The sequence below is a fragment of the Canis lupus genome, chromosome 19 (genome assembly GCF_048164855.1).
Source record: "Canis lupus baileyi chromosome 19, mCanLup2.hap1, whole genome shotgun sequence".
NCBI lineage: Eukaryota > Metazoa > Chordata > Mammalia > Carnivora > Canidae > Canis > Canis lupus.
Window position 1 is genome coordinate 6,893,076 of NC_132856.1, and position 13,851 is coordinate 6,906,926.

The 13,851-nt window shown below is 37.5% G+C and overlaps 1 protein-coding gene across 5 annotated transcripts in view; it reads left to right on the forward strand.

Moving 5' to 3' along the window:
- The window catches only part of TMCC1 (transmembrane and coiled-coil domain family 1), a 241,381-nt gene that overhangs the window by 63,038 nt on the left and 164,492 nt on the right, over positions 1–13,851 (forward strand). For 2 of the 5 annotated variants that reach the window (XM_072785042.1, XM_072785043.1), the window contains exons 2-3: positions 816–871; positions 4,551–5,240. In XM_072785042.1, the coding sequence (XP_072641143.1) occupies positions 4,674–5,240 (567 nt within the window). In that variant the 5' untranslated portion in view covers positions 816–871; positions 4,551–4,673. The remainder of the gene's footprint in view (positions 1–815; positions 872–4,550; positions 5,241–13,851) is intronic. The other 3 variants (XM_072785044.1, XM_072785045.1, XM_072785049.1) reach the window with 2 other exon arrangements.

The following is a 13,851-nucleotide window of genomic DNA, read 5'->3' on the forward strand; positions in this document are numbered from 1 at the left end:
TCTTCCTGCTTATTTATTCCTGTTTTTGTCCTTCAAAGCTCATCGAAAGCCTCTTTCTCTTTCATGAAGCTTTCCAGAACAAATTTAATCTTAACTGATCTTCTAATGGTAATTGCGGTTTTTCTCACACATTTTTAGCTTAATGATACTGTTTTGTGATATTTTCCTTAAGTTTTAAGTATGTAAATCTTACTTTCTGTCTCAGATTGTGAGTTCCTTGAGGGCAGGATAATATGCTTTCATTTGGTCTGTGTAATGCTGGGCACATAGCAGATACCCCCAAATACTTATCTAATTAACTTGGCTCTCTGCTAATGGCTGTCAGAAGATTGTTTTTCACAAAATTTTCAACTTTTGTGCCTCATGATTCTCAATTGTACATGGTAGATACAGTTTTTAGAGTTAGTTTTGAATGCAAAATTGCAGACAAAGAATTGCAAACTACTTGAAAAATTTGCTCATTAAATTGTGTTTTTTAGTACTTGTTTTGTATTTCATGTTATTTGAAGATTAGAATTAATAGCCCTTCCTAATTCAGTATTGTAGTGTAAAAATACTCATTGCTACTTATGACATGTATACTTTCTTAAGTACTAACAAATTAACTCTTTTTTCCAAAATATCTTCTTTGTTGATTACATTTTTGAAAAATTAGAAAATACTGAAAATACTAGGAAAAATTACTGCTGTCATTGAGAGATTAATGTTAACATTTTATTATGTATATGTAAGCTCAGTTTTTTCTGTATAAATATAATAATTAACCTCTCCCCTCTGAGTTTTTCTCTTCATAATTGTTAATGTTTGCTTTTCAGCTTGTCCTAAAAGGATTCCTGTATACCTTAGAAGTACTTGAGGAAGAGTGATAAAGGCAAGTATATAATTCTTTATGGTTAGTGAAATAACTTGTTTCATAGCCAAACCAAAAAGCTTTGGTCACCATATCTATTATACCCCCTTCCCCACAAAATTAAGAAAAAAGAAAAAGAATTTGTATATAATTTGAATGGTTTTCCAGAGCACTCTCCTATATATTTGCCAGACTTTTAAAACATAACTTTTAAATTTCTGATACTCAGAATAGCTTGTTTCTTGAATGTGAAGTAATGGTGTAATATGTCTTTGGTGAAACTTTTGTAGGAAAATTGTTAAAATTTTTGAGAATTTAGCAAAGTTCTCTGCAGTGCCTGGTCTGTAAGTAGTTACTTCTTCCTTCTCTTTTCCCTACTTTGTATTCTTTCCCCTTGTCTCCCTTTTCCCCCGTACCTTTTTGCTCCCCTTTTTCTTTCTCTACTTTTTCTGGTTTACTTATAAGAACTTTACTTTTCAGAGAAACTGAGTGAATAAAAGAGAAGTCAACTTTTCTTTCCTATAAAAGCATACTTTGTGGTTGAACTTGTTTGTGTTAAACCAGGTATCTCCATATATTATTTTGAGAGTTTTATAAACTGAGCAGCTGTTACTCATTTGAATTTGCTATCTTATAGAAGAAGATAGGGGAGTCCTAAAAAACTTTAACATTACTGAATTCATTTAGTGCTTGCATTCTTACTGTCAACAATTTTATATTTAGTTATTATATCATTAATGTCTTTGGTATTGCTATCTTTGGCACAGTATTTTACCTTCCTTAATATTTTTTTTGGTGTATATTGAAAAATAACCTTAAAGATTTTCTGTTGGCATACAGAAAATATTAGCAAGCTTCAAAATTTTGACTATATTTATTGTATTGATAGCACAGTAATAAAGCAGATGATAGCTGTAAGTATAAGTACTAGTACATTGTAGTGCAGCAGGTTGTTTTTCAAAATTCTTACAACTTGATGTTTAAAGCTCAACTTAGTTTTCTTTAGGATTCCATGCTAAGTAAGCTTCTGCTATAGTTAGTATGATTAAGGAATGTCTTGCCTTTAGAAATCCCAGAATTCATTACTGTTCTAGTATATAACCTTTGCAACTGTATAGATGGCCTGTGTAAGTTTGGGCTTGACACCCTATTTCTAGTTTTTTTTTAAAGGAATGCTAGCATTTTTGTCTGTAATAATCATTTCCAGTTATTTGAAAATAAAAATCATGCACAAATGCTAGTGAAACCTCAAATGAAGTTACTAATTATTAGAATGTACTGTTTTCCTTTTTTTAAAAATAAGAAGCGGATGGCCACTTGATTAGTTTATAACACTGCCCAAATAAACAAGTTTACAGATAATATCTTTATATACAAGACAAGTAGGTCATTTGGTTTTCCACCTAACCTTGACACCATTCTTTTGATCATGGTATCTTTTAACTCTCATGGAAGAATTTATTTTATATTTTTTGATTCCAAAAACAAAAAAAGTCATTTGTATTATTTAGCTAATACAGTGCAAAAAAAGAAAAAGAGTAAATTGCTTCCTTATTATAAGTCTGCTGCTTTCATATCCTTCCATCTTCTTAGGGTCTAAATTGTCCAGTACAAGAAGAGATTAGTTACTGTATTATCTTGGTTACATAGCTCTTATTCTCTGAGGAACTCAATGCTTTGCAGAGTGGAAATAATTCAAAAACTATTAGTCTGCTCTACAAATTCATGAGGGAAGGTGAGTATAATTAAATACATGTACTATTGGCAACATAGTACCCTCAAGGAGCCCCAGAAAACTCAGTAAAGGCCAAGACAGTCATTAACCTAACAAGGATTAAGGGATTCTTTCTTGGCTCCCTTAATGGGAAGAAGAAAGAACAAAAGCAGTGCACAATCAGGACAAGGGTAAGAAGCCCCAGTGGTATGGCAGGATTTTAGCATGGCCACAAAGAATTTGAGTGAAAGGCCTTGAAATTTCCCATTGTCATGACTGCTACTCACTTGCCTAGTTTTGGAGCAAAGGATTTTGTGGTATGTAGAAAGTAGGAAGGTACTGGTGAGAGATAAATGTCTTTGTCTTTGATGATGTTTATGCTCCTGAATCATGAAGAGGTCAGAGGGTGGGGAAATAGCCATGAAAAAATATGGACAGTAGAGCCACAATGACAGTACCATATGCATGGTAAGAAGGTCTTCTGAGAGTAGTTACAATGAAGAAGACTCAAGCAGGTTTGCATGCCCATCCCTCTGAACTCCAGCAGCCGTGAATTCACAGTGAACTCATATCCAGCTAATTTATGCCTTTTAGATTGCTGCCTGGTAGCAGGAAATCTCCATATCCCCAGAACATGACTTCCAGAGGGCCTCTTTGGTAGTGACTTAGGCTGTTCAAACAAAGTACTTGGTAGAGTGTAGGGAGTTTTAAAGCTCATTGAACAAATGTTGAGGGAAAATAAGGAAATAACCTCCTACACCATATTTTGTCCCCTCTAGCAGGTTCTGTGCATTAATACAAATTTATATATTTGCAAAAACTCAATACAAAAATACTACCTATTTCTTTCCATTAAGAAAAATCTCTTCCCTACCATCTTCCGCTCTTGTTTTTTTGCATGTGATTTCCATAACCATGGCAGTTGTGCTGACTTTATATCTCTTAGTTTCAGCTTCCTTTTAATTTCCTTCATTTAATATTGGTGTGTGGTTGCATTTTTATCCTTTCTTTTTCTTTACTTTCTCATCATATCCAGTTACTTTGTTACTTCTTTGCTTTTGAATTTATGTGGGTATGTGGGAGCTTCTGTCAGAGATGACACTATTCAGAGAAAGAGATTTCTTTGAATCTCTTTTCTTTTTTTGCAGGGTAGGGTGGGGGTGGAGACTGACTCCAGCTGTCCAACACTTGTCCATTTGAGATGTAAACTATCTTGCTTCGTGTTCCCCACTTCTGGAGCGGCTCTGAATCTCTCTTCTTGATAGCTGGTACTGAGCAAAGCTCTAGTCTCTCTGAAGATAGATTCTGTCTGTATCATTTGCTCATATGGTGCCAGACAGTCATTTGTGCTTCAGAGAATTCAGCTTACAAGATTTCTATTTCCATTTTCTTCTCAGTAGAGCAAATGTATCACCTCTATTTACCAGTGAACCTGGTGAATATGAATGGTAACAAGAAATTCCTCTTTTCATTAAAATCTACATACAGTTAGATTGGGATATCCACTTCTCACTTTTATTCTTTGAATTTACTTTGCTGAGTTTCAGCGTATGGACAATTAACTGTGTTTATGAGTTAAGAGGAATTAAATTGCCCAATTATACTATGCATATTGAATGGTCTGTTCCCTCCTGATTTCCTGAGTAATGGCTGTTCTGTCAATGTTATGGTTTCCATTCCAAGATGACTCCTTTAATATCCAATTCTTCATATAATGAAATTTGTAGGGATTTTTTTTAATGTTGCTGTCTTCATTTGCTGTGTACTTGTTTTCTGAGCTTTTTCTCCTATTCTAGAAAATAATCATTACCCACTATCTAGAAAACTGTCTTTTAATCTTCTGATTAAAGATTGCATAATGATAGTGCCTATTTGTTTGGCTCGTGGCATGCTTTCTTTAACACTGGAGATTTTGCATGAATGTATAATAAGAGGCTCTTTTCTTTTCTTTTCTTTCCTTTTTTTTTTTTTTTTAACATTAGATAGGCATGAAGCCTCCGTCTCACAGCTGCATGTGTAGTTACTGTTGAAGCAAATGCCTACCTAATTTGACAGTCTTGGTGTGTTTAAAAGTTTTTGAGTTTGCAAATAAGCGTATTAAGTCTACTAATGGAGCCTTCGGGCAGTGAACAGTTATATGAGGACCCTGATCCTGGAGGCAAATCCCAAGATGCAGAGGCCAGAAAGCAGACAGAATCAGAACAAAAGTTGTCTAAAATGACCCACAATGCTTTGGAGAACATTAATGTGATTGGCCAAGGCTTGAAGCATCTCTTCCAGCACCAGCGCAGGAGGTCATCAGTGTCTCCACACGATGTGCAACAAATTCAGGCAGATCCAGAACCTGAAATGGATCTGGAAAGCCAGAACGCATGTGCTGAGATTGATGGTGTCCCCACCCACCCCACAGCTCTGAATCGTGTCCTGCAGCAGATCCGAGTACCACCCAAGATGAAGAGAGGGACGAGCTTACATAGTAGGCGGGGCAAACCAGAGGCCCCAAAGGGAAGTCCCCAAATCAACAGGAAATCTGGCCAGGAGATGGCAACTGTTATGCAGTCGGGCCGACCCAGGTCTTCATCCACAACTGATGCTCCAACCAGCTCTGCTATGATGGAAATAGCTTGTGCTGCTGCTGCTGCATGTCTACCAGGGGATGAGGCAACTGCAGAGCGGGTAGGTCTGCTAGATTTCCTTTTTCTGCTAACTTACTGTTCTTTTTAGCTAGAACTCTCCACAGTTCTATTTGGTAACTGAAAAGAGGTATTTCAGCAAGTACCTCAAAGTTGTGGTAAAAAAAATAGTTTTATTTTGTTTTGTTTTGTTTTTCATTAAATGAGATGAATAATATTCATTCTAGCTAATGAGTGGATGCTTATATTCCTATTTGCTTCCTAACATATTGCTATATTTTATTTTACCCTTTTTAAAACCTTCATGTGTTTTTTATGTGTTAAAAAAAGGCTCAGTTCTATGGCAGAGGAGCAGAGATGCTTTGTTCTTATTTTGGTTTTGCGCACAAATTGACTTTTTAAAAATGATTTTTTAAAAGATTTTATTTATTTATTCATGAGAGACACAGAAAAAGAGGCAGAAACACAGGAAGAGGGAGAAGCAGGCTCCATGCAGAGAGCCCAATGTGGGACTCAATCCCCAGACTCCAGGATTATGCTCTGGGCTGAAGGGAGGCGCTCAACTGCTGAGCCACCCAGGTGTCCCTTGACTTTCTTACATTAATGAAGGCAAGAAAATTCTAGAATCTGGGTTTTTCTGTGCTTAGCATGGAATATACTAAATTTATTATAATTTTCATATACTGTACCATGTCATTGGCATTTAATATACATTTCGCATTCTGTAGTAGAGCATATACATTATGATTTACTCTTTATTTTTAAAGATTTTATTTATTTATTCGTGAGAGAGGCAGAGACATAGGTAGAGGGAGAAGGAGGCTCCCCTCAAGGAGCCTGATGTGGGACTTGATCCCAGGACCCTGGAACCATGCCCTGAGCCGAAGGCAGACACTCAACCACTGAGCCAGCCAGGAATCCCTCTTTTTATTTTTTTTAAAGATTTGTTTTCTTTTTTGAGAGAGAGAATGAGTGCATGAATGGCGGGAGGGGGCAGATGGAAAGGGAGAGAGATAAGCAGACTCTGCACTCAACGTGGGGCTTGATCTTGTGACCCTGAGATCAGGATGTGAGCTGAAACCAAGAGTTGGACACTCAACTGACTGACTAAGCCACCCAGGTGCCCCTATTATTTACTTTTTTTTTTTTTTAAGATTTTATTTATTTGAGAGAGAGCATGAGCAGGGGGAGGGGCAGAGGGTGAGGGAGAGAGAAGCAGATTGCCTGCTGAGTAGGGAGCCAGATGTGGGGCTCAATCCCAGGACCTTGAGATCAGGACCTTGAGATCATGACCTGAGCCAAAGGCAGACACTTAACCTACTGAGCCACCCGGGTGCCCCTAATTTACTCTTAATAAACAGGTTTTTTAGGTTGGATGGGACAACTAGGCTTAACAAATATAGGGGAAACTCTCTTCATATAACTTTCATTTCCATGTCTTAATTAAGGTTAGTTGAGGCAAATAGGAGAAATAGTTCTGCTAGGGTTTGAAAACTTAGGTACGTGTAGCCAGGCAGGTAGTGACAGTGAGTGAACTCATGTTATGTGATTTGGACAAACTGAAGAGTACAGGTCCTGTCTAAAGGGGCAGTCTCTTCGTAGCTGCTTATTGTGATTTAGGACTATGAGCCTAGTCTTGCCAGGCCTTCTTATTTTTCAAGAGAAACTTGAAAGCTAGCTTAGTAATCTCTTGATTTTAGATATTATGGAAGCCAAACAGAACACATTTGTTGGCCAAGACTGCCCTGTAAGTTACCATCGTGCTGCCTTTTGGCTTTACATTTATGTATTCCATAAAGTTTTGATGATTAGTTCATCTCTTTCATTCTGTGTCTGCTTCTGGCAGAGGTAAGTTTATTTTACTGGATATTTATTTAGTCTGGAAATCCAAATATTGAATCTAGTACCTTTAAACCTCTCCTATCTGAGTGGGACATAAAAACAAGCAAACAAGTAATAGACAGTAAATCACTTCAAGAAGTTAAGCTTGTCTGGTTGCCATATCCACAGAATCAGATAGAATAATGATTCAGATCATTAAAATTAAAGGTACAAATGAGAAAAATTAATATATATTTATGTGCATAATAGTTATCTTTGTAATAAAAAAGATATTTGGTCATTGTTAAAGGACAAAAATGTTGACAATAGAAACTAACAGTGCAACTATATAATTCACATTAATCTGTACCAGACAGCACTAAGACATTTTTTTTTAAGATTTATTTATTTATTTTAGAGAGAGCAAGCATGCGCATGCATGCTGGAGAGAGTCTTAAGCAGACTCCATGCTGAGCCAAAACCAAGAGTCAGATGCTTATCTCATTGGACCACCCTGGCATCCCTAAGAAATTTTTTTACTAGTGATTCTGGGATTACAGACTTCTGTGTTTAAAAAAAAATTGTAAGTAAAGCATATGTATACATTTATATTGTTTTGAAAAACCTTCATAGAGGGGTGCCTGGGTGGCTCAGTATGTTAAATGTCTGCCTTAAGCTCAGGTTGTGACTCCAGGGTCCTGGGATTGAGCCCTGGGTCCAGCTCCCTGCTCAGTGTGGAGTCTGCTTATTCCTCTCCCTCTTTTGTTCCTGTTCCATTCCACCACCCCCAGCTTGTATTTTCTCTCTTCAGCTCTGAAATAAAAAATTTTTTTTTAAATTTCATTGAGAGCCAAGGGAGAACATTTTTAAAAATTGTTTAATACGTGTATTTACAGAAAACCCCACAAATTTCATTTTGTTTTTTTATTTTAATTCCAGTGTAGTTAACATACAGTGTTATATCATTTTCAGGTGTACAATATAGTGATTCAGCAATTCTATATATTAGTGCTAATATATTAGTGCAATTCTATATTCTATATATTAGGGTAAATGTACCCTTAATCCCCTTCACTTGTTTAACCCATATCCACCCACTTCCCCTCTGGTAACCACCTGTTTGTCCTCTATAGTTAAGCGTCTGGGTTTTTTTTCCTCTTTGTTTTGTTTCTGAAATTCCACATGAGTCAAATGATTTATTATTTGCCTTTCTCTTATTTTGCTCAGCATTGTACTCTAGATCAGTCCATGTTGTTGCATATGACAAGATTTCATTCTTTTTTTATGACTAATACTCCATAATTATATCTTCTTTATATATACCATATCTTTTTATTCATCTGTCAGTGGTCACTTGGGCTGCTTCCATAACTTGGCTATTGTAAATAATGCTGCAGTAAACATAGGGGTGCATATTTGTTTTCAAATTAGTGTTTTTGTATTCTTTGGGTAAATACTCATTAGTGCAATTACTGGATCATCCTCTGGTCGTTCTATTTTTAATTACTTTAACTTAACCAAGGCCTTAAATTTTAAAAATATAAGTCTACTGAATGGATATCTATACCTTTCTTGTGCTCTTTGCATGGATTATAATTTCTAGTTTAAAAATTTTTATATAGTGGAATGATAACCTGGTGATAATTTGTGAAGCATCATGGGATAGACTCTTAGATTTTAATAATCTCTTGAAAGGCCTTACCCACTTTAAATTCATTTCTGAAAAAGCAGTATGCTTTTGAGACTTTCTAAAGAACCTTAGTTTTCATAGAAACAACAGCCCTTTGGGCACCTTGGGTAGCTCAGTGGTTGAACATCTGCCTTTGGTTCAGGTCGTGATCCCAGGGTCCTGGGATCGAGTCCCGCATTGGGCTCCCCACAGGGAGCCTGCTTCTCCCTCTGCCAATGTCTCTGTCTCTCTCTGTCTCTCATGAATAAATAAAAGCTTAAAAAAAAAAAAGGAAGCAACAGCCCTTTTAATGCACATATCTGATTGGTTTTAATTAAACTATTTAATTATAATGAATATAACTAACAAACTGATGTGGAACTGTACCAGCCATGAACATTGAATATCTTTCAGAGAAAATGGAAAGCTTAAGAATGAAGATTAGTCTGGAGAGCTTCTACTTTGTTGTATCTTAGTCTGAAAGAGTGATTGTTTCAAATTCTAAATACTGGCTTCTCTATATTTGTATCTTTTTTTTAACTCCAATGTCTGAGGATGAAATATTTTAATTGTTTAAGTACACTGATATTTGTTTAAGTACACTGATATTTTTCTCCCTTATTACTAACATTTTTATAGACTTGCATGTACACGTACCTGTGTATAAACCTAACCCTAAGACAAATGTTGAGTTGATTTTCAAATGTATCCATTGTGTTCAAAAGCTACCCGCTTCTGCCTTAGCCATCTGCCACATAAAGTGAGTTTTCAAAATAGGTTTTTGGACTTTAAGCTTGATTTCTTTTTTATTTTATTTTTATTTTTTAAAGATTTTATGTATTTATTCATGAGAGACACAAAGAAAGGCACAAAGAAAGGCAGAGACACAGGCAGAGGGAGGAGAAGCAGCCTCCATGCAGGGAACCTGTTGTGGGACTCGATACCAGGACTCCGGGATCAGGCCCTGAGCCAAAGGTAGATCCTCAACTGCTAAGCCACCTAGGTGTCCCAAAATTTCTTTTTTAAAATCAGATTTGACAAGTATATATTTGTGCCTATATGTACAAAGCATGGCTTGACTTCATGGTGGAAATGGGACCTGGTTGGAGCAGTCATGATATGTTGAACATATCAGTATCTGAATGATAAGTGTACAGACAAGTTGAGAAGATGGAAGATACTTTTGGTTTGAAGTGAATAGAAAGCTTAGAGTAGGAGGGGGAGCTGGGTGCTTTGATTTGGGTCTTATAGGAGAAAAAGGATTTAGATATGTGAGTATGTGAGGGTAGAAGAAAGGGTTATTTCAGAAAGGGGAATGAGCAAGGAAAATAGAATTTATTGGCCAGATAGTTAATAGAGTGGTCAAAGAAACATGCATGTCGGCTGCCTCGGGTCCTTTTTGGAATCAGAATATACACTTGTCTCGTTTTTGTCTCACATCATCTATTCAACATATTTTACTAAACTTCTGAGTGTCTGTTATATGCAAGATATTCTAATATAAATGCTGTGGTGGACAATAGGTACATAGCACTTGTTCCCAATCTCTTACGATTTTTAGAACTTGCAGGAAAGAGAATATGTACAGATAGAAGAGAAAGTAATTTATGAATTTTTTAAAAAAGATTTTATTTATTTATGTGTGTGTGTGTATGTGAGAGAGAGAGAGAGAGAAGAAAAAAACACTCCTCCAGGGGGGAGATGCAGAGGGAGAAGCGGGCTCCCTGCTCAGCACTGCCCAGCTTGATCCTAGGACCCTGGGATCATGACCTGAGCAGAAGGCAGACACTTAACTGAGCCATCCAGGTGTCCCAATAATTTATGAATTTTAATAAAGCGCTTTAACATAAATGATCTCACTTGGTCTTCTTAGTAATTCTATGAAATGGTAATGAAGGTCCTTATTAATTCACAAACTAGGAAGCATAAGTGATTTCAGGGGTCACACAACTTGTAAGTAAGGAATTTAGCTTTTGATTTCTGTAGGCTAGTTTTCTTTCTGTAACACTCTACTGCTTCCACAATATAATACAAGGTAAAATGTGTTATATGCCACAAGCAATATAAAAACATGTGTTTAGGGAAAGAGTAATTAATTATGTCCGATGGAATCTGGGAAAGCTTTGAAGGAAGGGCTTAGGATGTTAGTATGGGTAATGGGGAGTAAGGATCTCCTCTAAGTTAAAGACTCTGGGGGGGCAGCCCCTGTGGTGCAGCGGTTTAGCGCCACCTGCAGCCTGAGGTGTGATCCTGGAGACCCAGGATCAAGTCCCACGTCGGGTTCCCTGCATGGAGCCTGCTTCTCCCTCTGCTTGTGTCTCTGCCTCTCTCTCTCTCTCTCTCTCTCTCTCTCTCTCTCTGTGTCTCTATGAATAAATAAATAAAATCTTAAAAAAAAACAACAAAACTCTGGGGAATAAAACAACTTAGTGTTTCCTTAGTAAATGTACACTCTTTGAGGGTATATTATGGACTTGAATGATAAGGCCTGTGACATTTTGGCTGATGTGTTGAGAGAAGGCCTACAACTGTCCACAGGCCTTGTAAGAGGTGCCATGTCTAGCTTTGATATCCCTCCCAACATCTAGTAGGACAACATTTTGTATACACATATCTCATGCAGAAATAGCATTTCAGGGTATTTTTTTGAATAATGAACAAATCCTCTTCTCTGTATCTTTTTTTTTTTTTTTAAGATTTATTTATTTATTTATGGTAGAAAGGCAAGACACAGGCAGAGGGAGAAGCAAGCCCCATGCTGGGAGCCCGACGCGGGACTCGATCCTGGGACTCCAGGATCGCGCCCTGGGCCAAAGGCAGGCGCCAAACTGCTGAGCCACCCAGGGATCCCCTCTCTTCCCTGTATCTTAAGTGTTGTGTCCTTTGGAGTTTTAACCATAGCCATACCACTCTTTTCACTTCTGTGAACTTAAATGCTGTCATACTTTCAGCCTCCAACAAATATTGGTCTCCAACTGGACCAGTCCTGTGATGTTCAGAATTAGTTCTCTCACTGCCTCTTGGTTATCTGCATAGGTAATTCAAACACGTCATTTCCAAATTTAAATTAATCATTATCTCTCATAACTTTTCAATCTTCTAGTATGTTTTCTTTGTTGTTTCCAAATTTGTGTGACTACAGAAGATATCATTTAGGACACTAGTTATAAATACAATTTTTATGTGCCACTCCCAGGATTTCTAAGTTAGAAGAAAACTTTTAATCAAGGCCCCACATGATTTTAGTGCAGTCAGCCCATGAGTTTGATGGTTACTAGATATGACTTTCTGAAGCCACTAGTCACCCATGTTGGCAACCTTAAAGAGTTATTCTGATCTCTTTCACCCCTCAATCACACAGTCCCCAAATTTGTGCCCTAGTTTGGGCCTCCATCCATCTCCTTGCCCTTTCAGATCCTTTGTCCACACTGCATGTAGCTTGTGAGAGCTATCTAAAGCACAAAGCAAATGATGCCATTTCCACTGCTAAAAAACCCTTCACTGGGTCCACTATTATGTGAGGAGTAAAGAAAGTTCGTTAAAAAGTCATGCAAGGCTTTCCGCAATTTAGCCCGTGTGGACTTCTTTACCTTATGTCATTACTGCCTCATACAGAACTTAGCACTTGTTTCCCGCACTTTTTATTCTTCCTGTAAAGTTTTCGTATTTCCATATTACGGCTTATGCTTTTAGTCATTCATTCAGCAAATATATATTACCTGATACATGCTAGGCACTGCAGATATTATGTGATATGATGTGATGTGATTCTTGCTCTCATGGAGTTTATAATCAGATGGGGACACGTAAAACATAAAATTTTCAACTGTGGCAAATGCTACTGGAGCTGATATCATAAGGACATTTGACCTAGTTAAGGAAGTCAGGGTATGACTTTGCTGAGGAAGTGAAAGAGATTGAAAGGATAAACAGGTTTATCTGAATGAGGTAGTCGAGCTGCAAGTACAAAGGTCCTAAGAAGGGGGAGGTTTGCTGAGTACGAAGGATAGAATGGCAGGTGTATATACTTGGCAAGTGTGCATGCATTCAGGTGCATACTGGTTAAGACTGGAGAGATAGGTGCAGTTCATATAGAGGTCTGCAGACAATTTTTTTTTATCTTTATTTATTTATGATAGTCACACACAGAGAGAGAGAGAGGCAGAGACATAGGCAGAGGGAGAAGCAGGCTCCATGCACCGGGAACCCGACGTGGGATTCGATCCCGGGTCTCCAGGATCGCGCCCTGGGCCAAAGGCAGGCGCTAAACCACTGCGCCACCCAGGGATCCCTCTGCAGACAATGTTAAGCAGTTTTTCTTCACCTAAGAATGATGGTAACATCAAAAATTTTTAAGCAAGGCTTGGGGGAGTGGAGTGCAATGTCAACTTTGTGATTACAGACTATCATTACGTTTATAGCATGGAGAGTAGGTTGGAGTAGGTTTAGATAGAACGTAGATAGATGAGCCAGCAGGCTATTATAGCAGTCCAAGTGAAAGAGAACAGTAGTTTAGACCCTGAGATCATGACCTGAACCGAAGGCAGACACTTAACCACCTGAGCCACCCAGGCGCCCCTATCCGACTTCTTTTTTAAAGAATCACTCTGGCTGCCATGTGAGTAGACTGCAGGGAGTCTAGGGTGAAAGGAGAATGGTTAGGAGTCTGTTGTAGAATTTAGGCGAGAAATGATGATGGCTGAAACCAGGGTCTTAGCACCCTTAAATAGAACAGTGAAGTCAAAGCAAGAGAATAACAATGATCAGTTTGAAGGTCTGGAATAGGATTTCCCTAGAAGGAAAGGAGAGTTGATTAGCAAGAGAGGAGTTCTCTGTGAAGAAAGGAATAATGAGCCTTGATGTAAATCTTATGCAAGAACATAAAACATCTTAGAAAAACTATTAAGTTACTACAATAGAAGAAGACCCAATGAAAGAATAATAACTTAAGATGGCTATTGAATGTGTGTTTTAATGACTGTATGCTAGAGATAGGCCGTGTTTTGAACAGTGGGAAGATTCATAGTGGTCCTGAAGTCAAGTATACATTTTATGGTATAAATTTAGATTATTTAAGTAAATGCTTTGAAATTTCAATGTATTATATAAATGTGCCTCCATATTAGGATACTATTAATGTTTAAAAATAAAGTGATAACATCAA